The sequence below is a fragment of the Thunnus thynnus genome, chromosome 4 (assembly GCF_963924715.1).
Source record: "Thunnus thynnus chromosome 4, fThuThy2.1, whole genome shotgun sequence".
In the NCBI taxonomy this organism is placed as follows: Eukaryota; Metazoa; Chordata; class Actinopteri; order Scombriformes; family Scombridae; genus Thunnus; species Thunnus thynnus.
The window spans coordinates 19,807,808-19,830,552 of record NC_089520.1 but is presented as its reverse complement, the minus strand read 5'-3'; the positions used below and the strand labels follow the sequence as shown (position 1 = coordinate 19,830,552).

At 39.4% G+C, this 22,745-nt stretch overlaps 3 protein-coding genes across 6 annotated transcripts; all 3 read left to right on the top strand.

The window, feature by feature from the left end:
- The first annotated feature begins 968 nt into the window (after window positions 1-968).
- slc25a34 (solute carrier family 25 member 34) lies at window positions 969-6,980 on the top strand. 3 transcript variants are annotated; one of them, XM_067587296.1, is made up of 6 exons: window positions 969-1,090; window positions 1,564-2,329; window positions 4,934-4,999; window positions 5,345-5,497; window positions 5,613-5,747; window positions 5,889-6,980. In XM_067587296.1, exons 2-6 carry the CDS (start codon window positions 1,829-1,831, stop codon window positions 6,075-6,077), a joined length of 1,044 nt encoding a protein of 347 aa, XP_067443397.1. In that variant the 5' UTR covers window positions 969-1,090; window positions 1,564-1,828; the 3' UTR covers window positions 6,078-6,980. The 3 variants fall into 3 exon arrangements, with proteins under 3 accessions (XP_067443397.1, XP_067443398.1, XP_067443399.1); XM_067587297.1 differs by having other exon boundaries at window positions 1,048-1,152; XM_067587298.1 differs by having other exon boundaries at window positions 1,077-1,094.
- Window positions 6,981-7,208: 228 nt separating this feature from the next.
- On the top strand, window positions 7,209-10,406 carry LOC137182265 (transmembrane protein 82-like). Its single transcript, XM_067588590.1, has 6 exons — window positions 7,209-7,422; window positions 8,816-8,888; window positions 8,974-9,166; window positions 9,297-9,714; window positions 9,807-9,991; window positions 10,164-10,406. Exons 1-6 carry the CDS (start codon window positions 7,341-7,343, stop codon window positions 10,251-10,253), a joined length of 1,041 nt encoding a protein of 346 aa, XP_067444691.1. The 5' UTR covers window positions 7,209-7,340; the 3' UTR covers window positions 10,254-10,406.
- A 2,180-nt stretch (window positions 10,407-12,586) lies between these two features.
- fblim1 (filamin binding LIM protein 1) lies at window positions 12,587-18,726 on the top strand. Of its 2 annotated transcripts, none has more exons than XM_067587293.1 (9): window positions 12,587-12,747; window positions 13,010-13,246; window positions 13,638-14,013; window positions 15,008-15,165; window positions 16,290-16,383; window positions 16,497-16,666; window positions 17,308-17,486; window positions 17,695-17,815; window positions 17,923-18,726. In XM_067587293.1, the coding sequence occupies exons 3-9, from the start codon at window positions 13,662-13,664 to the stop codon at window positions 18,031-18,033; spliced, it is 1,185 nt and encodes a 394-aa protein (XP_067443394.1). In that variant the 5' UTR covers window positions 12,587-12,747; window positions 13,010-13,246; window positions 13,638-13,661; the 3' UTR covers window positions 18,034-18,726. The 2 variants fall into 2 exon arrangements, with proteins under 2 accessions (XP_067443394.1, XP_067443393.1); XM_067587292.1 differs by having other exon boundaries at window positions 13,006-13,246.
- Window positions 18,727-22,745: the final 4,019 nt, after the last annotated feature.

Below are 22,745 nucleotides of genomic sequence, written 5' to 3'. Positions count from 1 at the left end.
CTTCAACAACTTGAATATTTATTTTTAAATATTGGACACTTAAATTTTCTGTCTGAATTTGAGAAAACAAACAAAAACTTAAAATCAGTTTCAAAGTCAGAAGTCATTTTGCAATTAGAAATGGCCTGGTTTACAAAGAAAAAAATATGTCAGTGCTATAAATACTGTTGTATTGACATATTAAGTCTTAAGTGAGGATTAAATTTTCACAGTTGCTTTTAAGATTCAAATTGTTGAAGCCTTTGCTTCCATCAAAAGTCTTTAAAGTGTTCAGAAACAAAGAAACACATGAACATCTACAATTCCATAACTGGGCAGAACAAGATCATGTAATATGATTGATGACAGAACAAGTCCCATTATTAACTTTTAGCCTCAACTTGTGGCATTTAATTTATGCATGCAGGAGCGTTTGAAGTTGATGGTGTTTGGAGTTGTTGTACTTGCTGTAGAAGAGCACCGTCTAGTGGCTCTTGTGCACATGACAAGAAGAAATGAACACGTCATTGTAGGTGAATCATTTTAACTGCAAGTAACATAATTACTTACAAATTGAATTTATAACACAAACATTTCAGAACAAATGCTTCTGGTCATTTAAGAATTTAGATGAAGATAAACCATTTTAATTATTTTCTGTAAACAAAATTCACTTTTATGCTCAAAAGTTTTCTGAAACAAATGTTCCTATCAGATTTTTTCTATTTAATATATATAATGCTAAGTGGATATAAAGCATAGGTTTGTTTGTTTTGGTTGTGAGATGATCCATACTATATTTGGCAGATTTCAGACCCTATACCAGTCAGATCCTTGCCTCCCTTTTCCCCGAGACACTCCACCCCCCTCTGTCCAACAATAACCTTTTACCCAGAGAGATCCTATAGGACCAAAGCAGGGGCAGTTTAGAGCAGAGCCATTTGATTGGCGCAGACTCAGGGATATGGGGAGGTGGCAAACTGGACTAGATCTGTATTGGTTCTGGCCTGAGGCAGTGGGAGGAGACATTGACAATGAATATGCTGAGGACACATGTTTACAATGATGGGGGAGAGAGGAAGAATGGAGCTGAACAGGATCTCAAAACACTGTGAGTGAGTTTCTGAATGAAGTAGACAACTGTGTGAAAGACACACGAGGGGAGTTCTCTATGTGAGTGTGTTTGTCTGTGGTAGCTGTAATGTTCTTGTTTGTGTAGTTGTGTGTTGGTTCGAATTAATTTGACTGGAGTGGGGTGTGTGTGTGTGTGTGTGTGTGTGTGTGTGTGTGTGAGACTTGTCCCGTATCAGGTGATGTTGTGTGTGAGATCGCTCATTGAGAAGCATCTCTTAATGTATGAGTTTGTCATTTTAAAAGCCCTTCTTTATCTGTTTTTGCATTTTCAGATGTAGTATTGTTGAATGTCAACATGGTGCAACTTTAGAGAGTTAAACAGCAGGAAATGTTTTCTGATAGTTTTTTAAAATATACCTGTCATGAAATAAAACCTGAATGTTTCCATTTCTACAGGACTGCACACCACCTTTCTTCCTGATAAAAGTGCTCACTTAAATTCTCTTACAGATGGTGCCTCTTGTGATCAGACTGACAGCCAAGGAAGCTAACGAAAGTCACTACAGAAGGACGCCAGAGTGACGCAGTGACCTGCAGTGTCTTGTCAGACACATGCAAGGCAGATATTAAATGACGTATCACAGAACTTGATAGTATTTGTCTCTGACTCAACCGTTCTGTAGGTACAAAACTCTCCTGTTCCCTAACAAACAACAAGGGGGACAAAGTTATCACAAGGACTAAAGGGACAAACTGTGAAGATCACTTCTCAGGGATGACCAGCACACAGCTGCTGAAAACTTCACCCAACGAGTCTGTATTTGGTGCCCAGCCTTCCCAGAGGATGGCGTCCACTGTGTCCACTGTACCTCACAGCGTTTTCGGACCCTCTCCTCCCCCTCCAGCTGTCTGGCCTCCTCTGGACTTCGCCCTGGGTGCCCTTGCCTGCTGCGCAGCCTGCGTGTTCACCAATCCTTTGGAGGTTGTGAAGACCCGTCTGCAGCTCCAGGGAGAGCTGCTTGCACGGGGCTCCTACCAGAGACACTACCGTGGAGTCCTCCAGGCCCTGTGGGTGGTGGGCCGCACAGACGGGCTTCGGGGCCTGCAGAAGGGGCTCTCAGTCGGGCTGATTTACCAGGGTGTGATGAACGGTGTGAGGCTGGGCTCCTACTCCTACTGTGAAGCTCTGGGTATCACCTCGTTCCACGGGGGGAGTCTTCTGTCAGGGGCAGGGGCCGGAGCGCTTGGTGCCTTCATTGCCTCTCCTGCCTACCTAGTAAGTTGCTATTGCATCCTTTATATCAGTGGCTCCTGACATTTTTTTGAAATGTCCTTTGAGGGATTCCTGACTGGCAGGTCGGGAACCACTGCTCTATAGGTCTTCTTGATTTAATCAGTACGTGTTGCAAGGCACATGTAGGTACATTTATTCATATTGTGTTCAAAGATTACAGTCGCAAGTATGAGATTTGTGTGTTTTGTGTCATAACTTAATACTGCATCCAGGATATATGCTGTAGATGTTACTGTTTGGGCATAATGTCAAATGGAGTATGATCCTCTAATTCTGCACGAGATGCCAACCATTATGTTGTTATGATGGTGTGTGTGTGTGTGTGTGTGTTTGTGTGTGAGCCCAATAAGTCAAAAAGTAAATGTAATTGGTAATTGGAACCCTATGTACCATTGAGAGTAAAACACTGTATTGGGTTACACTGTCAAATAATGACAGCCACACAATCGACATAAAACAAGCTACTGTGGAAAGATGATATGGGTAATTGTCTTTTGAGGCAAGCCATTGATATATTATGCAAAAGCTTTCAGTGTAACACTATTTTCATGCAAATGGAGCTGTTTTTGAATAGATAATGTACACACATGTACAGTATGTCCAGAAACAGATGTTTTCACTGTTTAATCTTTATCCTGGATGACAAACCAGTTAGGTCATCTTCCTTGAAGTAGTAATGCATAGCAACATAATACAGATGTCAACCTTTGTAAACAGATTAGTGACTGACAGCATCTTAAAGTTATAGTACAGCAGAAGGTTTGTACAACAATGTAAAGCAAGAAGAGTTCATTCAGATTAGTCACTATCGGACTTTTGTGTGGTACAGTTGGACATTTCTACATGAACAGTTAAGTTTTGCGCTACTAAAGGAAATAAACGAGCGTCGCACTTTAATTAAATTCCAATTCAAACTTAACATTGCATAGATGTTACTCTTAAATCTAACAAAACATTAAGCGATCAGTACCGTCATCATTAGTCCTGAACAGCAGTACTGTAAATCGACACAAACACAGACATGAAGGCACATCAGCTCAATTTCAAAGACGTCTTAAATGTCCTAAATCTATTTTAATCCAGCGTGAGGTCTTTCGAGGCAACGTACCATTTCAAGGGTGTGGAAGACAGATTCAGGTTAGTCACAGAAGTGTTGATCTTAAACTGAGTCAGAACCTGAACCCAATGTTGTCCACATTCAGGTCCCATTCTGCTTTGTTTTTCAAAATTGATACAGATTTAATGTACATCCATGAAACCATGCCAGATTTAAAGGGTATGTTCACAATTTTTCAAGTCTGTCTGAAAACAACAGTCAGGTGCTCATATGAATACTGAAAGAGGTTTTTCTTGCTGTGATCATTTATCATGTTCATATTGGATGTTTAAAGATCACTTCCTAATCTCGTTTAAATGTCAGTGATGAGGGACAAAGTCCACAGTCCTCTTTTGTGTAAAAAATGTATTCAGAAGTTTATCTGAGGCTAATATGAGGCATCAGCAGTCTGAGTTAATCAAATCAAGTGGATATCTTTCAAAGTTAGTCTTTTTAGTGCCAAATTCCCTCTTTTCGTTTCCCTGGATGCTGTTCCCTGTTGAGCTACTATGGAGGAACAGTAACAGTAGCACTAAGAAGATAGTAACTTTGAAAAATATCCACTTGATTTGAATAATTTACACTGCTGAAATCTCATATTAGCTTCAGATAAACTTTTTAAAATACATTTTTTACACAAACTGAGGGCTGTGTATTTAGTCCCCCATCACTTACATTGAAAGCATGTTAAGAAAGGATCTTTAAAAGGCCAGTATTAAGGAGGAATGATTACAGCGCGCAAAAGCTGTTTCAATATACATGTGGACACCTGACTTGTCTTAAGACAGACTTGAAAAATTGTGAACCTATCCTTGAAAGCACTCACAATGTACTGTACATTTTGACATCCACACTAGCCTCAAGGGCCACTGTCCTTGATTTATTGCACATTTTTATGAACGTCCTCTGCATGTCCCCTCGTATACGACCACAGTAGTGTTGTTGTTTTTCTGCCTCAGCTGTCAGCCAATACTTATAAGCCATCTAACCTTTTGCACCACGGAAAGATAATATTCTGTGTTGACATGTTTGTCTATATCTAGGTCACTAAATATACCCTGCACGTAGCTTCAACCTACCCACTGCTACTAAAAATACACAGAATCTTGCAGCCCCTCCTTGCGTGCTGTCGTCAGTGAATGAAGGAATAAGGGTATGAAGGTTATTTTATTGACGCTGCATGACATCAGGCAGACAGGCGTGATAAAATTGTTTCAACAGTTTGACGGTCAAGATATGGTGCAAATTAATTGCGGAGGAATTTGTCAGACCAGTTTCTGGCAGAACAAAGTGTTAAGTAATTCATACCTGGTTGAACATTAACAGAGTTACCTGTAACTGTTACATAACTCATCCTGGCATCTGACTCAGAGATTATCCGATTTAGTCTGGTTTTCTCTGTAATAGGATTAATTTTCGGCACAGTGTATCTGCTGAAGTCTGGTGTATAAAACTGAATGCGCAATAACTGTGCTGCATTTCCTTCATAGGTGAAGACTCATCTGCAGGCTCAAACTGTGGCAGCCATAGCAGTAGGCCACCAGCACAACCATCTGGTAAGACCAATCATCATCATCCATGTAGGTGTCTCATTTACACAATAAATCAGTGGATAAATACAAAATCAGAAAGTGCAGATTATGTGGCCTGATCAATACACATTTATAATTAATTCAAGAGGATTAAAGTTATGTTTTAAGCAGACTACTTTTCACTAGTATGACTTGTGGTTCTATGCATGAAAAAGGCTTTTAATACAACAGGAAATTACTAAGAAATAAGAAAAACACATTTCTATTGCTCTATGCTACTACTGCCACATAATAGAGGAACATAACAGTATTAAATGCTATTATCTGCTACTTCCAGCACACCAATGTCATTGTTTTCTTCCATTTCAGGGAGTGTTCGATGCCTTTGTTACCATCTATAGAAGAGAGGGTTTAATTGGCCTTTGGAGGGGAGTGAACGGGGCTGTGCCTCGAGTCATGGTAGGATCAGCTGCTCAACTGGCAACCTTCACCTCGGCCAAGGACTGGGTGTCACATTCCCAGGTAGATGTGATAAAGAGCCTGCATTTTTGTAGAACATGAGACCGAACAGCTGCTGTCACGCCATCAGCCACACGTCAAACTTGAGTTAATCCCCAGTGTCTTTGTGTTCTTGCAGTGGTTTACTCCAAGCAGCTGGCTCACGGCTTTGATAGCTGCCATGATCAGCGGAGTCGCCGTGGCGATCACCATGACGCCATTTGACGTCATCAGTACACGGCTCTACAACCAGCCGGTGGATGAGTTTCGCAGGGTGAGTTTAAGTGATAAAATGGTCCTTGCACTCAATAATGACACAAAAATTGTGTTGTGGGATCAAGTTTTCCCACTAAATGCATACAATGCTAAGACGAAAGCTCTGGAGACTTACTGTTTTTCTTTATCTGCCCTTTAGGGACGCCTGTACCATGGATTTTCAGATTGCATGCTAAAGGTGTGCCAATCTGAGGGCCTGGTGGGGTTGTATAAAGGCATGGGCCCCGTGTTTCTGCGCTTGGCCCCACACACAGTGCTCAGCATGCTGTTCTGGGATCTGATGAGACAACAGACTGTGAGGGACCGCCAGAGCCAGGGAAGGAGCTAAAACACTCCAAATGCCTGCACAGGATTGACTGGACTCAGTTGTAACTATCTAAGCGGTCCATCAATTGATGAAACACTGAATTTAATGCTAAGGTTTGACATTTTGGGAAATGCTCTTTTTCTTTCTTGCCAAGAGTTAGATGAGAAGATTGATACCACTCACCGTGATGAAAGTGGCATTGATCTTCTCATCTAACTCTGCCAGAAAGCAAATAAGCTTATTTCCCAAAATGTTGAACTATTCCTTTAAGCAAATCCCAGGAAGAAAGTCTTGCTCAAGGACAGACTCTCCAGCAGTACAGACTATTTTTGTTGCAGTGCAGAAGATGGATGAACATTGAAGTACTTGACAGGATGTACCAATGAATGGATGAAGGACGAACATGCATTGCACACACTCCAAGAAATATTTTGAGGAGTTCCTATCAAATTTCTCAAATGCATTAAAGTTGCTGAAGAAGTATCAGGTTTTACCTTAATACCTCAAATGAATTTACAAGCAATCTTTTGGGCTTTTGTATGTCAGCTTGAAGCAGAAGTGAAATGACAGAAGTGGAACGTATATGGCTTGTAAGGAAGTACTAATGACATGAAGATCAAGTCCAGATTATTAAAACATAAGCTCTGTATTCCATGTGTATAGTCCAGTGTGGCTGCTGTTATGTTTCACAGTTAAATTAATAATTCTAGTTGCCTTGTCTGTTATATGTGAAGAAAGATACGTGATGGGAATGTTTTTATTTACTGACATTTGAACTACTGGTACCTAATGCCAAGAACAGGGCCATTTGATGTATTACAGAAATCCTACGGGTATTTCATGCCTTTGGACAGCAATCAATAATAATAATAATAAAGACAATTTTGTATAAAATGCAATAAATAAATGTGCTTTTGTATCCTTTGTATTGCTTCATTTTTGAAATATGTGATATCTACGTGACATTGTAAGCAAAGTGTGGTTTTATTTTGACCCAGTTAAAAGATATCTGATTGTAAGGCTAATCATCTTTTTTTTAGAGGACTTTCAGCCTCTTTCATCAGGAAATGATTAGACTAACAACCACAGTTAAATCACATTTGACCTTTGGAACTTAACCATGTAGCGCACTCAGAACTGATCAGCAGGAAGAAACAAAGGCAACTTGAAATCTTTACCAAGTTAGTTTTGGCTCACAGGAATTCAACATAAACAGATGAGAGAGAGATCATAGCACTCTTTTTGTGAGTGTCCTTGTTGGGATATTACAAGGAAAACATAAAAATGTTTCTCCCGTTCTCCTGGATCCTGGGAACTTCGGAGTGGATGCCATTTGATTCAAATCCAGTTGACTGCTTTTTTCAAGGTGAGTTTAAAGGATAGGTTCACAATTTTTCAAGCCTGTCTTAGAACAATTGTCAGGTACCCAAATGAACATTGAAACAGGTTTTACTTGCTATAATCATTCCTCCTGTTCATACTGACTATTAGAAGATCCAAATGCATTTACATTGTAAGTGATGGGGGAATAAACCTACGGTCCTCATTTTGTGCAAAAAATGTATTTAAAAGTCAATCTGAAGATAATATGAGGCTTCAGTCATCTGAGTTAGTTAAATAAAGTAGATATCTTCCACATGTACAGTCTTTTTAGTGACAAAATCCCTCTTTGTGTCTTGACAGACAGTGTTTCCTTGTTGAGCTGCAGGGAGTATAGCAAAAAAAGAGGGGTTTTGGCACTGAAAAGACAGTAACATTGAAAGATATCTATTTGATTTGACTAATTGGATGGCTAAAGCTTCATATTAGCTTCAGATAAACGTTTAAATACATTTTTGGACAGAAGGAAGATTGTGCATCTGTGTAACCAAGAACTATTCAGATTTGTTTAAATATAATTTCTCGCCTTTGCCTGCCCAACTGGCTGAAGACTTTCACTGTTGGTATCTTTTACCTCTATCTCTGGCTAGCAGGATAAATTGTGTAAAAATGAATGTGCTTCCCAAATTTCTGCATCTCTTTCAATGCATGCCTGGTTTCATTCCAAAAAACATCTTTCCATTCACTTGATAGCTCTATTTCTCAGTTTGTATGGAACAAAAAAAAAAATCGTAAAAGCATTCTACAAAAAACCAAAGAAATGGGTGGTTTGGCAGTCAGTTTTGAAACATGTCCACATGTAATCTATTTGTGCCCATCATAGAGTCTTACAATGTAAAGTAGTTCATAGAGTCCACTGTTCTAAAAGCAAACTGGCTTGCATTTATCTTGGCACTGACCCTAATTGTGATAAATGTCACTAGGACCAGCTAATCTCACCCACATGTTTTGGACCTGCCCATCTGTCTTTGACTCACTCTCTACCAGCACATCTGCTAATATCCACCCCTCACACTTAGTTGGCCTGTTGGGTGCTTTACACACTGACCATCCACTGCCGTCATACTTCACTGAACTTGTAGCTTTTCTTACATTACTTGCAGGTTGTGTTATTCTGATGCACTGGAATAGTCATCCCCCCTCTCACATCCATTGGATAAAGGATGCCCTATCCTTTGTGAAATTAGAGAAGATTAAACACTCCCTTCATGGCACTAATGTAAAATTTGCAAAAATTTGGCAACCTTTCTTAGAGCATGTCAAGTCCGCCCAGCTGGTTGGTGTCCCCACTGACTGAGTGACCACTTATAATACATCTGCATTCAAGTAGTTTCTTTACAAACTTTATTTTTGGTTGTGTTGTCATCTATGTTTTAAAGGTCTTGTTGGTGCATGTGGAGTATCAGTGCTGTGCAATCTGATGAGAGTTTACTACTTCAGTCAAACATGCAGGTGAGTTTATTCTTGGAAAAGAAAAGGAAGAATGTCACACATTTTCGAGTGCATTATTAAATTATTTAAATGTCTCTCCAAACAGTGACTCTGAAAATGAAACTGAAAGCAAACAGAGGTCATCCTCACCAGGCAGTCCACTGAGAAGGAACTGGAGAACCATAGTCCAGTTCTGGTCCCTGACTGTCCTCCTGTCTCTGGTCGGCTCACGGGTTTCCTCTCTGATAGTCCTGGAGTTTTCCCTCAGAGCTGTTTCTGCCTGGGCATCAGCGGGACTGGTGAGTTCCTTTTAGCTTGTTTTACATCTTCATCAGAGCGTACTTTCAGTTTGTTCTTGTGTTCATTGTGTATAGATCTTTCTAATACTGAACTGACCCACTTTTATCCACCCAATCTATCTTAATTCAGGATGCTGATGGCAGAGGCCTGGAGCTGCTCCTGATCCAGTGCCAGTTTTCCCTGGGTTGCGGCCTCACCTGTACTCTGGTCTTCCTCCATCAGGGGGCTCCACACAGTTCCCTCAGCTTGTTTCTGGCTGCTGCACTCAGCTGGGGACTGGCAGGCTACTGCAGCAGTCTGTGGAGCCATGTGGCCAGACTCTACCCGCTGCATAGCACAGAGCGTTACTGTGGGAAGTGCATCACCCTCCTGACCTCTGGACACACCATACTCGCTTCACTGCAAAGAGTGGTTGTCTTGGCTTTCACTCTAGCAACTGTGGCCTCCACCGCTACGGTTTATGACCACTTCCTCTCCCAGAAGGATGCTCTCAAGCTTTGGACTCCACTCACACTGTGCTACACTATGCTGGTAGTCTATGTTCAAGGTGATGATCAGGGCAACTCTTTGGGGGAATGAAAAAGTTCCTTTTGGACTCTTGCCATTGTCTCTAGTGTAACTTTTTTATATTTCACACAGAGGGTCAGCATCGGCGGACTGGTGCAGAGGCACTGTTGCACACTGTAGTGCTGCGGCTGGGAGCCCTGCTGGTGCTCATGCTGACGGTGGGTCAGTGGTCTGATGTCCTCCACGTCCTCATCACTTTCCTGGGAGAAGCTGCCTGCCTGCTGCCCTCTCAGGACCTGCTACAGGTCGTGTTAAAGGTCTGTGTGAAACTCAAAAACTGTGATTTTACCAGCATATTTTATGCTTCCCTTTTTTTGCACAAGCAGTTACTTCTACAACACAACTATTGCTGTATTTATTAACTTATTTGTCAATCATGTTAACAAATGTAAAAATGACATGACTCAAATTGTCATTCTTCATTTTTAGGAGGAAGACACCACCTTGAGCAAACGTGAACAAAGCTCCAGTCACAGAACAAGAGAACACACAACCAAAACATCATCTAATGGCAGATGATGGTAAACCTCAAGTCTACCTCCAATACAAGTGACTACCTCAAATGCCAAGATATACTCATATTCAGTATTATTCTTGATGGTATAAATGTTGTACTCATGGTTTCTAATGTCTCATGGCTGTTTTAAACATAATAAAATTTGTAACTCTTCATATGTGATATAGCAACTGCTGATTTCTTCACAGTTTTAACTGGAATATTGGGAGCTTCAGCAATTATGATTCATTGGAGAGGTTATTTTTTTATAATGGTGCACTGTAATGCTTCATTTAATGGAAGACAAATACATGAAAAATGAAAAAGGAGTGGAAAACTGCATATTAAATGTTTTGTATTCATGATTGATTTTCTCTAGTAATACAACATCTCAAGCTGGAAGAGTTTTAAAACGTCATAGAGTAGAATACAGATGAGCTAGAAAGTGCAAATAGATTCCACCAGCAGAGGATGAGGGCTTGTCAAAAATATGTTTTAAAATATGTATACCAGTCTTCCGTATGGTCAGGTAGAAAATATGAATTACAAGCACTAATTGCGGTAATTGAGAAGCTTTTTGATGTACTCTTTGTATATTAATTCTACTTTGGCTTGAATCAATTTTTATCAGATATTTTACTCAAATATTTTTTGGAAAGCCGAGAATCACAGTGGCTTACAATTCTGCTACTATGGTCCAGTCATACTTTACCTATATATTATACTATACCTGTCAAATTCACTTTGAACTTAATTTAACTCATTAGTTACTCATTGAGATCTCTTTATGAAGTATGAACAGTTGCTACTTTGAAAGGTGTCGATGAATTGTAGAGGGATTGTTCATTTTAAAATAAAATAAAATATCATGCATTGGGCCACTGACAGTGACCATACAGTATGTCACTAATTAAAGGTGCACTCCACCAATTTTACACAATGTCCTCTGTGGCTCTGCAGGGAACTCTGATGATGTCATAGTGATGTCATCAGGGTTATCAGCTTAGGTGTGAGACTTCACATGTTTAGCAGAAAGCCTGCGTTACAAACTGGAAGTGTGTGGTTTTAAAGAAGAGGGCATATTGGAGGCAGAGGGGAGATCTAATGAAAGACAATATTCGGTTGCATCATGGGAAATTTGGATCCAGTGTTTTTTGGAGCTTGACCCTTAGCAGGGACAAAAAGTCAGGGTATTTTTCCCTATTTTCTTTTTATTCTGTCTGCTCCAACTTTATGACAGTGCAATACTGAACTGCTGGAGTATTTAACTGTTATTCAAAGCAGTCTTCAAATAAAGCTTCTCTTTTACATTTACTAGCATAATTTTCAGCTACTTGAGGGATATTTGGGTAAAGTAACAGTATTTACTTAAGTAGGACATTCCAGTAGTTGTTCCAACCCTGAAAATGTTTACAACTAGGAAGTCAGAATCAAAATTATTGTTGCTCCTCTTCCTGTTCCTTTCCCATAATTTCTCTTCATTCATTTAATTTTCTTTTCATTGTCGTCTGGTAGATCCACCAAATAATTACCATGACATTTTCAGTAAACATTATACTATATAGTGACACTCGTAACTGAGAAGTCATGAAGCAGTGCATGAGGTTCAGAGGGTTTAATGAGGATTTTGGCTTTTGGGGGGGCGGAGCATAGAGGTCTGGGGATTGTGTCATCACTAGGCATGCTCCCTCCTGCAGCCGTGACATCACTGCAGCATTCCTTTCCACAGAGCTGGAACAACAGAGACCCCCATCACTTTTCTCATCTCCGTCTCCTGTTAACCCTCTCTCTCGCACATTCCTGCCTCACTCTTCTTTCACGTTGACCCACATTCATCTCTGCGCAGGAAAGTTTTATCCAACATTTGGTTTCTCGCTCCATCCTCCTCCCCTTTGACTCTTTGGAGGGGAGTAGACCTCACAAGGTTTGGCTCCAGAAACTAACCACAATATTTGCTGATCAGCAGACCTGATATTGCTCAGGCTCACTCTGGTGGAGAGCAGCAAACACAACAAAGCAGCTTTTTCATAGCTCTCACAGACATCACTCACGGTTCCCCCCTCTCCTAATATACCAACATCTCCTTTTGCACAATGCCCTGATTCATTGCACTGTTATGCTGCTGCTCCTTTATTTTCAACACAAAAGGTTCGTCAGGAAGGTCTGATGAAGTCCACCACAAATAATAACCAAACGGTGCTCTGGATGTCAATGAGGCACAGACGGAGGCAATGCCATGTGACACTGATAGTGAGTCAAGGCTAAAGTGATATAATGTAGTGGGGGAAGGGAAGAAGGAAAGAGGGAGAAGAAAAAAGGAGGCAGACTCAATGAGGGAGGTAGGGAAAATAAAGCTGACAGAACAATAAGGCAGAGCTGCACAGGAGAGAGAAGGAGGACAGTTTGAGATAGAGGTTTGCTGGAAAAGGCAGGTACAGTCACATCCTGCTGGCATGCAAAAAGATAAGGAGGTGGGAGGTGACTGTGTGTCTTGTGTAAGGGCGAAAACCTTATCAGGTACTTTAAGATGCTGTATATTGCGTTTATAAGAAGTCTGACTGTGCTTTTGGTTGGATTGCACAACTGTTGCATGACTTTTCTTTGTGAGTGTGTGTCTGTCTGTGTGCATGCATGCCAGTGTACGTGTGTGTATGTGTGTGTGTGTGTGTGTGTGTGTGTGTGTGTGTGCCTGCCAAGTTTTCATAGTGGATGGATGTGTCATGTTTTTTACTGCACTTTGCCCGAGATTAACTGTTCACCTTTTACGGTTGGGAGGGAGGTGGTATTGTCATTCAGCCAGAGCAGGAGGAGGGGTCGACGGACGAGAGTTGGGGAGGGAGGTACAGAAGGAAAAGGAGTGGCCTTCTGTAGATAGTCGCCCTCTTTGCCGGAGTTTAAGTCCTCTCTTCTCAGTGGCAGCTTGCAGGAGGGAAAACAGAGAAACAAACCAGAAGTGTTAAGATACAAAGCAGGGAAGGAGAAAGGAGAGAAGACTTCAAACCACTGTTTCTCCCAGGTATGTAGTGTAATGGCAGCTCACAGCCAGTGTGAGTGGGTTTTAAAGGAAACAGATGATTCAGATTTGTGCTTTCTGCCTCTAAAACCTTTCATTATGGGTAATGAGGGCTGTTGAGTGTGTGAATTTACTTCTCTAAAGTGAAAGTGAGTGCTCCCACAAAGTTGGCTGAGAGGGCGTTTACACTTAAACATTATTGAGATGGTAGAGATAAAATGTCATGTTCACTGTTTGTATGTATTATTCTTATATTTCATTGTTGCTTAAAAGGATAAAGTGAGGTCTGTGATGTGTGTCTGTGTTTTTATGATTACCCTTTTAAACAGGACTATAAAACAATAAATGTAAGCCTTCTTGAGTTGAGATAATAATTGTTCTGTACTTCTGTTAGACTGTATTTGGGTTATAGACAATCATGGCATCAGCAGCTTCACCAAAAAGGATGGTGTCCTCGGTCTTCATCACCCTGGCGTCTCCCTACCGAGCCACTGTAACACAGCAACAACCCACCCTCCAAGCTCACAGTGCCCCAGCTAGAGACGAGCAGCACACTGCTGTACGAGTCAACCCAAGTGACAGCATCCCCGCCCTCCGACAAAAAAAAGAGGACCACTCGCCTGCTGAGATCTACAGCAGAGTAGACAAGAAAGGCCGGACTCTTGCAGGGGACTCGGCTCGAGCCTCAGAACCTCAGAGACCCAAAACTGTCCCACCTGGACCCAGCAGAGGAAAGCTGCAAGAGGACAAAGACGACAGGGGTGCTGCAGGTATGCATATAAAAAAACCTTTTCTTCTTGGATTCAGTGCAAAATAGTACACAAGGTGCACTGGAATAAACTTAGAGTTTACAAGAATATATTCAGAAGTTGACCCAAAATGTATCAGTGCCATCAGGGCCCAGCTGACCTCTATCATATGTTTGAACCTGGTGTTCTCAATCACTTGTTGCTCTTTCAGGATCCTCTCTGAGGCAGCGGGTCCACCTAGATACAAATAAGATTTAGTTGCTTTCCTGAACTTTTTTGCAAGAGGTTTAATATTGTTCAATAGCTTAATATGTTTTTAAGCTTGCAACATTGATTGTTTTTAACTTTGTGTTTAACATTGTTTTGTCTTTATTTCCTATCAACTGTGTGTGTATCTGTTAATCTGGGTGGCGAGCTGCTGCATACAATTGCCCTTACAAGAATAAATAAAGTTGTATTGAATTGAATAATTGGAAGAATTTGTATCCCTCCTCTAACGCTCTCTGGATTCAGGATGTACCCAGGATGCTCTCTGTGTAAGGCTGAAAAAGATAATGTGTTATTCTTGTATTGCTTCCTAAATTTGATCGCATTTGTCTTCCTTCTCCGGAACAAGTAGAACAGTTGTCACTTTAGTTTGACTATATATGAAGAGCAAAACATGAGCCAGAAAGACATAACCCCATCTTCAATTTCTCCCCTTATTTTACTATTATATGTTGATTTATTATTATGATTTTTTTTTTTTAATTTCTTTATTTTTCCTAAATTACCTATTTCATAATTTCTCTGTCTTTGGAGGAGGGTCTCTATACATGCGTATATGCATGTGCATTTGTGTAAACATGCATGTGCATACATATGTATGTATATGTACTGTACATGTTTATTTATTTGTATTTTTTTGGTTGTGTTTTATATTAATTTTGAATTGGATTTATACCACCCAGCTTTTATAAAAAGCATGTTTTCTGCAAGGTGATTTAAAATAAGTCTGTCTTTTCCTGTCATACAGAGTTCATCCCTCCTCCTCCTCCTCCTCCTCCTGTCGTACTGCCTTCATCTCTGGGACCATTGCTGTCTGAAGATTCAGCACCTCCACCACCTCCCTCTGCCCAAACACCTCTCTCCCACCCTCCGACCCCAGGCCAGCAGCCAGTTTACAACAGAGAGGTATGCAGACTTTTCTTGCAATGCTGCTAAAACACATTAGCATCACTCATATCCTCACCTTTACCACTGTCGTTTACTGTTTTACTGCTGATTCCCATTTTTAGCATAAATTCCTCTTGAAGTAGACATATAATTTTTTTTCCCATAGTCAAAGATTACAACTTTCCACAGCTTTTACAAATACCGTATAGTGTTGTGCAGTGGTAATAAAGATCATCTGCAGAATCATCTGCAAAACACATTATTGAAGGGAAAGCAGCTGTCTTTTAGATGTTGGTAAATGATCAAAAACACTTTATGAACTGTATGGATTTTCCCTTCACAAACAGAGTACTTTCCAGGCTGTTGATATCTTTATAAGAAACTTTTGTTCCCATCATTATAGCCACATCTCTGTGTAGAAAGCACAGACTTTTCTTTTCTTGGTCTATGTGCCTAGCTTTTTCTATGCATCTATCACAAGGCGTCCCATGTTTTAAAGATTTATTGTTGTATTTTTCATTATATTATGTAAGGGATTTAATAAATATGACTTGTATACCTTAAATCTTACAATTATTTAATTCCTTAAGAGGCACCTCTTATGTTTATCTGCACAATTAATTGCAGGCTTACAATAATTTTGTAACTTCTTTCCAGTTTGAGAAAATGTCACAACTTCTGGGTGGATTTAGGTCACGTTTTCATATATATTCTTAATTTAAATGTTGAATACAGAGACTTTGAAGACTGATTTGATGCTGCTTCAGCCTTGGAAAAGTCCTAAGATTTAGAAGAGCTTCAAATGATGAGTGTTTTAGAGCAAAAAATTGCATGACTTTTTAAACCTGATCTTCATTTAAAGCAAAAGAAGGATGTTGGTATGTATGGTGGAATGTTTGGAATAACAATAGCTGCTCTGTCAGTCGGCAACATTTTTAAAATTTTAATGTCAACATACTGGGAGATCCACATACTAAGAGGTCCACAAATTAGTGATGCCAGTCCTGAGTCCAGCGTGTAACGTTCACAGCCACTCCTCATCCTTTTGCCCTCTTGCCTCCATTTGAGACCAAACTGAAATGTGAAATTGTCAGTTGTCTCAGTTTAAAGTTCAGCTTTCAACAATGTGCTTTACATTTAAGGTGGAAACAAGCACACCATCTAGTGGGTTAAAACAAAATGAACAGTCCCGAGGGATCCACACAAATGACCAAGACATGGGTGAGAAGAATAAAGGTAACATGATCTCTTATTGACACATTTACTACTCCGGCTTTTAACTGTTCTTCTTTGATAATGCATGTGTTACTATAACCTATTTTGACATTTGATCTTTGTGTACAATGCAGAGGTGTGCGGCTTCTGTCGGAAGCCCGTGGCTCCTTCTGAACCTGTGATAGAGGCCTTAAACAGGAATTACCATGACGGTTGCTTCCAATGTAGATCTTGTCACATTCCTCTGGCTGGTAAACAGTACTACAACAAGGCGGGAATCCCACTCTGTGAAGACTGCTACCAGGTAGATCAACGTCAACACAGCCTCCACTATAGGGTATTATCAAAACTGAAAATATAAATGCAAATCTTTTCAAAGGGCCAAACCAATGTTTTTGCATATTTTAACTTATTATCTTCAAATGGTGTATACTTTATTTCACCTACTACCTGTTTTCAAAACTTCACAGTAGTGTTTTACATTTTTGAATTGTGTGTGTGTGTTTTTTTTACCTTCAGGCTGCTATTTCCATTCATTTCACTAGATTATGAAAATCACCTTGCACAGACTTGAAACTTGCTTGAAATCCATCCATCATAGTTAACATCATCCCAGCTGTTAAAGTAAAATGTATGTTATTTTTGTGCTTTGATGCAATTACAACTGTAGATTGAATACAAGCTTGACTGTAATCTAAAAATAAATGCAGAAATTATGTTAATTGTGATGGATTGTCCATATTAACCAAGTTTCAAGTCTCTTCAAGTTGTTTTTCACATTGTACTGTAAATAATGGAAGTCAATGGCTGCTTGGAAAGTGGGAAATCACAATTAAAAAATACAAATGGTTAGTAGTAAATGGGTTAAACAGTCAAAAATGTGGGTATCATATGTTAATACAGAAGTTTATTGTATTGACCACGTTTTCTTTCTGTGTCCCTCAGGCCAGTCTTGAACTTTGCTGGGCATGCGGTGAGGTTATCAAAGATCATGTGATCCGCGCACTTGAGCGAGTATACCACCTTTCTTGTTTCACCTGTGCAACATGTAAACAGCAAATTGGAGAGCAAAGCTTTGCACAGGGAGAAGTTGGAGAAGTTTACTGCCTCCAGGACTACTACAGGTATGTAAATTTAAAATGATGGCATTATCCATTTTTCTGTCCTGTTTGAATTTACCATATTTTCCTTTTTATCCTGCTTTTAAGTGTTGCTCTTATGCATTTCTTTGCTTCATGTAAAGCAATTTGAATTACCTCTGTGTTTGAAAGGTGTTGTTAATAAAGTTGCCTTGCTTTGCCTAATATTTCCTCAAAAACTATGTCCATGAAGGAAGTATGCTCCAATGTGTAGCGCCTGCAACCAGCTAATCATTCCCAAAGAAGACGGTACTGACAGCTATACTGTTGAATGCCTGGGACGCTCCTACCATGAGAACTGCTACAGATGTGAGGTAGGCGTTCAGCATGCAAACAGTACATAGGCACACTGACAAGTAAGCAAACACACAAGATACACATTAATCATCTCCATGCAATAAGTCTTTCATATTGTCTGCAGGTCTGCGTCATCCAGCTCTCTCCTGAACCAAATGACCACGGCTGCTATCCTTTGGATGGGAGGATGCTTTGCAAATCTTGCCATCTGACCCTGGTTTCTGGCCAGCACTAACACTGGCTTTATAGCCCGGGATAAACTGCAACCAAAATGCTATACATATCTTTTACCAATAGAATAATAACTAAATATGGTTATTCTTACATTATATCATGCTTTCTGAAGAGCCTCTTGTTCTTCTTTTGTACTTGATATTTTTGCACTCAATAAACACAACAAAATGCACCGAATATATTTATGCAAAAACATTTGGCAAGAATTTTTTGAACTTCTTATTTGAACAGTATACTGTCTCTCAATCATGTTAATCCTTTGCATAAAAAAACCTTTATATGAAAAACCTTTATATAAAAATGAACTAATATATTTTATCTCCAGTCAGCCTCCAATTATATATAACATTTGTTAAATTACACACACAAACTATCAGTACTTATTAGGATGTGAAAAATACATTAAAATTTCATTCACAAGTATGACTGTATAACGTGTAAAATTTTAGTAAAAATATAAAATGCACTGTTAAGCACATTTAAGCCCAAGTGCAGTTTTTTATCATACTGGCAGGCCAAAGACCACCACCACCACCACCATCATCATCATCATCATCATCATCATCGTCATCATCATCATTTTGCTAACCTGCTCAGGTAAAGCAGGTAAAGAAAATAACCTCCAGGCCACTCAACACCTTAACTACAAGAACAAATTAGCTCTGCTCTCTCACAACACCCTCTACCTAAGGTAGCTAAACATCTGTGTTTAGAAAATGTAAACACCAAATTTTAATACTGACTGAAATTAGACGTTTTATAAAATAGTGTGTATCAATGTGTAACAGAGCAAAGTAACACACCACAAATGACTCATAATGGACCAAAGCCTCTGAATGTGATGCTTACATCTTCATTTATATTACATGCAGATCTTCACATGGATTTGAAATTACAATATAAAGTTTCATTCTGACCATATGAATTATGTTGCTATTTATGTCGTGTATCTCAAAATTGTTTCTAGAATTTATGTTTATCAAAAACATGTATTAAAACTTTTTTTCTGGAAAATGTTATGTTGTTATTCCTCATGCTTCAGTTTTTTTTCTCTTTCTCATGAGATAATGTTGAAATGGTTTGCTTCCCTGCTGTCTTTTCTGTCTGGTCTTTAAGTGGTCCAAGATGTACACGTTTGACTTTTTGTGAAATTGGACAAAAAAAAAAATCAGTTCAAGCCAAGCTTAAAAAGTCTGATTCAGGCAATTCATATTCAAATTCATCCATAATATATTATTTCCATCAATGTGCATTTTTGCACAAATTGAACAGAATAACACCTTGCTGCAAGATGAGCATTTCATTTTAATCTAAGAAAACAAATCTGCTCAATTCACATTTCCCGCTGATCTATATGAACTGTGTGGCTGCTCTGGACATCAATCTGACAGCTGCTGAGTCAAAAACATACCTGTGGCAGGATTTTTGAAATAAGGAGGCCAACAGAGGCTTCATGTTGAATGAGGGTGGCAATCTGTTTTGGTGTGAGTGCATAAGGCATTCTTTTTTTTTTTTTAATGCATCTTTATTTTGCTACCTATACTTTTATAATGAGGTTTGTAAGAACAACTTGACAGCCCACTTGCCAACACCCACCCAGAAATTTTGGGGAGGCTTCTGGGTTGGCCAATCAAGTTCCAGGCATGTGTCACGTTTTGTGTTTTGAATGTCTTGTGATTGTGTGTTTCTGTGTGTTGGCCAGTCCTCCAGTGGGTGGGGTGGTTGGGATACTAGCTTTGTAATTGTAAATATTTGTAAACTCAATAAAAACATCTGAATAATAGGTGAGGCAAGGCGAGTTTATTTGTATAGTACATTTCATACACAAAGGCAATTCAAAGTGCTTTACATAAAATAGATAAATAAGGAAAGAGCATAGAGTCAGAGTGCAGTTGTTAGCAGCAGTTAAAGACAAAGGTGAACATTCACACACATGTCTTTGGCCTGTTTCTAAAAGTAGCTAGAGTTGGGGCAGATCTAAGTTTATTCCAGCTATGTGTAGCATAATAGCTGAATGCGGCTTCACCATGTTTTGTTTTAATCCTAGTAACAGTTAGCAGCCTGGTCCCTGATGACCTAAGAAGTCTATTGGGTACATAGGATGAAAGCAAGTCAGAGATGTATTTTGTCCCTAAACCACCGAGTGATTTATAGACAAGTGACAGTATTTTGAAATCAATTCTATGGCACACTGGGAGCCAATGCAGAGACCTGAGGACTGGTGTAATATACTCTTAGTTTCTTAGTTTTTGTTAGAACTCTAGCAGCAGCAATCTGAATGAGCTGTAACTGCCCAAGTGCTTTTTGGGAAGGCCTGAAACGAGACTATTACAGGAGTCTAACCTACTAGAAATAAAAGCATGGATTAGTTTTTCTAGGTCTTGTTTGGACAGGTATCCTCTAATTCTTGCTATATTTTAAAGATGACAATAGGCCGATTTTGTTATTGACTTGATGTGGGTGTTAAAATTTAGATGTGAATAAATAATAACAACAAGATTTCTGACTTGATTTTTGGACTTTAAAGAAAGGGAATCAAGATGAGCCACAACTTTCAGCCTTCCTTCTTTTGCACCAAGGACAATGATCTCAGATTATTCTTTTTTTAGTTGTAGGAAATTCTGGCACATCCAGTCACTGATTTGGTCATTGCATAGACCTAGTGAGTCTATAGGAATATAGTCACTTGGTGAGAGAGCTATGTACTGTGTAATTGAGCGTTGTCCGCATAGTTATGGTAAGTGATTTAGTTCTTTTCCATAATGAGGCCTAGCGGGAGCATGTAGAGGTTGAATAAAAGAGGTCCCAGAATTGAACCTTGAGGTACCCCACACGTCATACTAGTTCACTTAGATATGTAGGTGCCAATGGAAACAAAATAGTGCCTATCTTGGAGATAGGAGCTGAACTAGTCTAAGACCATGCTGGAGAGTCCAACCCAGTTTTCAAGTCCATCTAGTAGTATTATATGGTCAACAGTATCAAAAGCAGCACTAAGATCCAGTGAAATTGAAATTTTGCTGGAATCAGTGTTCATGTGAATGTCAGACAGGTTTCGGTGCTGTGACAGGGTCGAAAAACCTGACTGGATTTTGATACTATTTGGAAAGATACTATTTGAGGTTATAAAGTTGTTGGTAGACAACTTCCTCGATTATTTTACCCATGAGGGGTAGATTTAATATGGGTCTGTAGTTGCTAGTTACAGAAGCATCCAGGCTACTCTTTTTTAGTAGAGGCTTAATAACTGCAGTTTTTAAGGCCTTTGGAAAAATGCCTGATAGGAGCGAATAAGACTTAACTATTTGCAGTAAGTCTGTCGCCAAGCAGCTATAAACATTTTTAAGGAAGCTCGTTGGCAGGGTGTCAAGGCAGCATGTTGAAAGCTTAAGTTGTTGTAAATTTCCCTCAAGAGTTTTGTGGTCAATGGCATTAAACAGGTGTCCAGGTGTGCTTTAGGAATGATTTGTCATAATAATAACAAATTCCAGGGGTGGTGGGGTTCTCGGGTGGTGTAAGGGTTGAGGAGTTGGCTATGAACTGCAACGCTCCTGCTTTGAGTCTGGACATTGAGATTAGTTGCATGTCATTCCCTATCTTTCTCTTATTTCCTGTCATCTCATTACTGCCAGCTAAAGGCCACTAGTTTTAGCCTCTTAAATGTGACAATTAGTTGCTTTTCTGTCTATATCATTATAAATAGAATGCCTTTGGGTCTCTCCCTGTAAGTTGGACAAAACAAGTTTGAAGACTTTGTGACATTTTATAGACTTAAATGATAGGGTCACTATTTTTCAAGTCTGTCTTAAAACAACAGTCAGGTATCCAAATGAACATTGACACATGTTTTGCTTGCTGTAATCATTCCTTTTGAGAAAAAATTTGTTTGAATGTTTATATGAAGATAATATGAGGCTTCAACCGTCTGAGTTAGTCAAATAAAGAGAGTATCTTCCACAGTTAGTCTTTTTAGAAACTCCCTCTTTGTGTCTTGATGGACAGTGTTTTCCTGTTCAGCTGCAGTGGAAGAATAGTAACAAAAAGAGGGACTTTGGCACCAAAAAGACTGTAATGTTGAAAGATATCTACTTAATTTGATTGATTTCCACAAAAAGTTAAATTGTTAAAATCTTTAAAATTACATCTGATCCTTCTCCCTCATTTCAAAATTCCAGAATCTATAAATATGAAAATATATTTCATTTCAAAAGTTTAACTGTGGGACACAAGATTTCTCCTACTTCAGTGTAAAGTCCATTATCAGTGTTTGTGCACTAAAGGCTTCAAGTTTCCACATCACACTTGTGTAAGTTGAATATTGAACCAGGATTGGCTTCAAAACTAGTTGTGATGTCACAAATCCTGCTCATAACTTACCCCTTAAAATCTGATTTTCAATGAGCACAAAGAAAATTTCCACTTGAAAACAGCCTTCCAGTGTGAAACTCTGCACATACATCATTCTGCACAGTGAAGCTCAAATATCCAACTGTGCAGGAACAAGAAGAAAAGCATATTTTTGATCGGAGGGGGGACTTTGAGGCTCTCAAGGAAAACCTCAACCCTTATGAAAGGGTTAAAAGATGATGGGATCTTCTTTATGCAGTTGGATGTTATTCTAATCAATAACCTTGATTACCTTGCAGACAGTGTTGCAGTGACACTGCAGGCATAGTTAAAAGTCCCCCTCCATTCAAAAACATGTTTTTCTTC

What these genes read in the sequence shown, in the direction of transcription:
- slc25a34 (XM_067587296.1), top strand. Translation starts at nt 1,829, where the DNA reads ATGACCAGCACACAGCTGCTGAAAACTTCACCCAACGAGTCTGTATTT. An exon ending in TTGCCTCTCCTGCCTACCTA is followed by an intron (nt 2,330 to 4,933) that starts GTAAGTTGCTAT and finishes TTTCCTTCATAG; the next exon opens with GTGAAGACTCATCTGCAGGC. An exon ending in CGGTGGATGAGTTTCGCAGG is followed by an intron (nt 5,748 to 5,888) that starts GTGAGTTTAAGT and finishes TCTGCCCTTTAG; the next exon opens with GGACGCCTGTACCATGGATT.
- LOC137182265 (XM_067588590.1), top strand. Translation starts at nt 7,341, where the DNA reads ATGTTTCTCCCGTTCTCCTGGATCCTGGGAACTTCGGAGTGGATGCCA. An exon ending in TACTTCAGTCAAACATGCAG is followed by an intron (nt 8,889 to 8,973) that starts GTGAGTTTATTC and finishes CTCTCCAAACAG; the next exon opens with TGACTCTGAAAATGAAACTG. An exon ending in TGCTACAGGTCGTGTTAAAG is followed by an intron (nt 9,992 to 10,163) that starts GTCTGTGTGAAA and finishes CTTCATTTTTAG; the next exon opens with GAGGAAGACACCACCTTGAG.
- fblim1 (XM_067587293.1), top strand. Translation starts at nt 13,662, where the DNA reads ATGGCATCAGCAGCTTCACCAAAAAGGATGGTGTCCTCGGTCTTCATC. An exon ending in AGACGACAGGGGTGCTGCAG is followed by an intron (nt 14,014 to 15,007) that starts GTATGCATATAA and finishes CCTGTCATACAG; the next exon opens with AGTTCATCCCTCCTCCTCCT. An exon ending in AGAACTGCTACAGATGTGAG is followed by an intron (nt 17,816 to 17,922) that starts GTAGGCGTTCAG and finishes TATTGTCTGCAG; the next exon opens with GTCTGCGTCATCCAGCTCTC.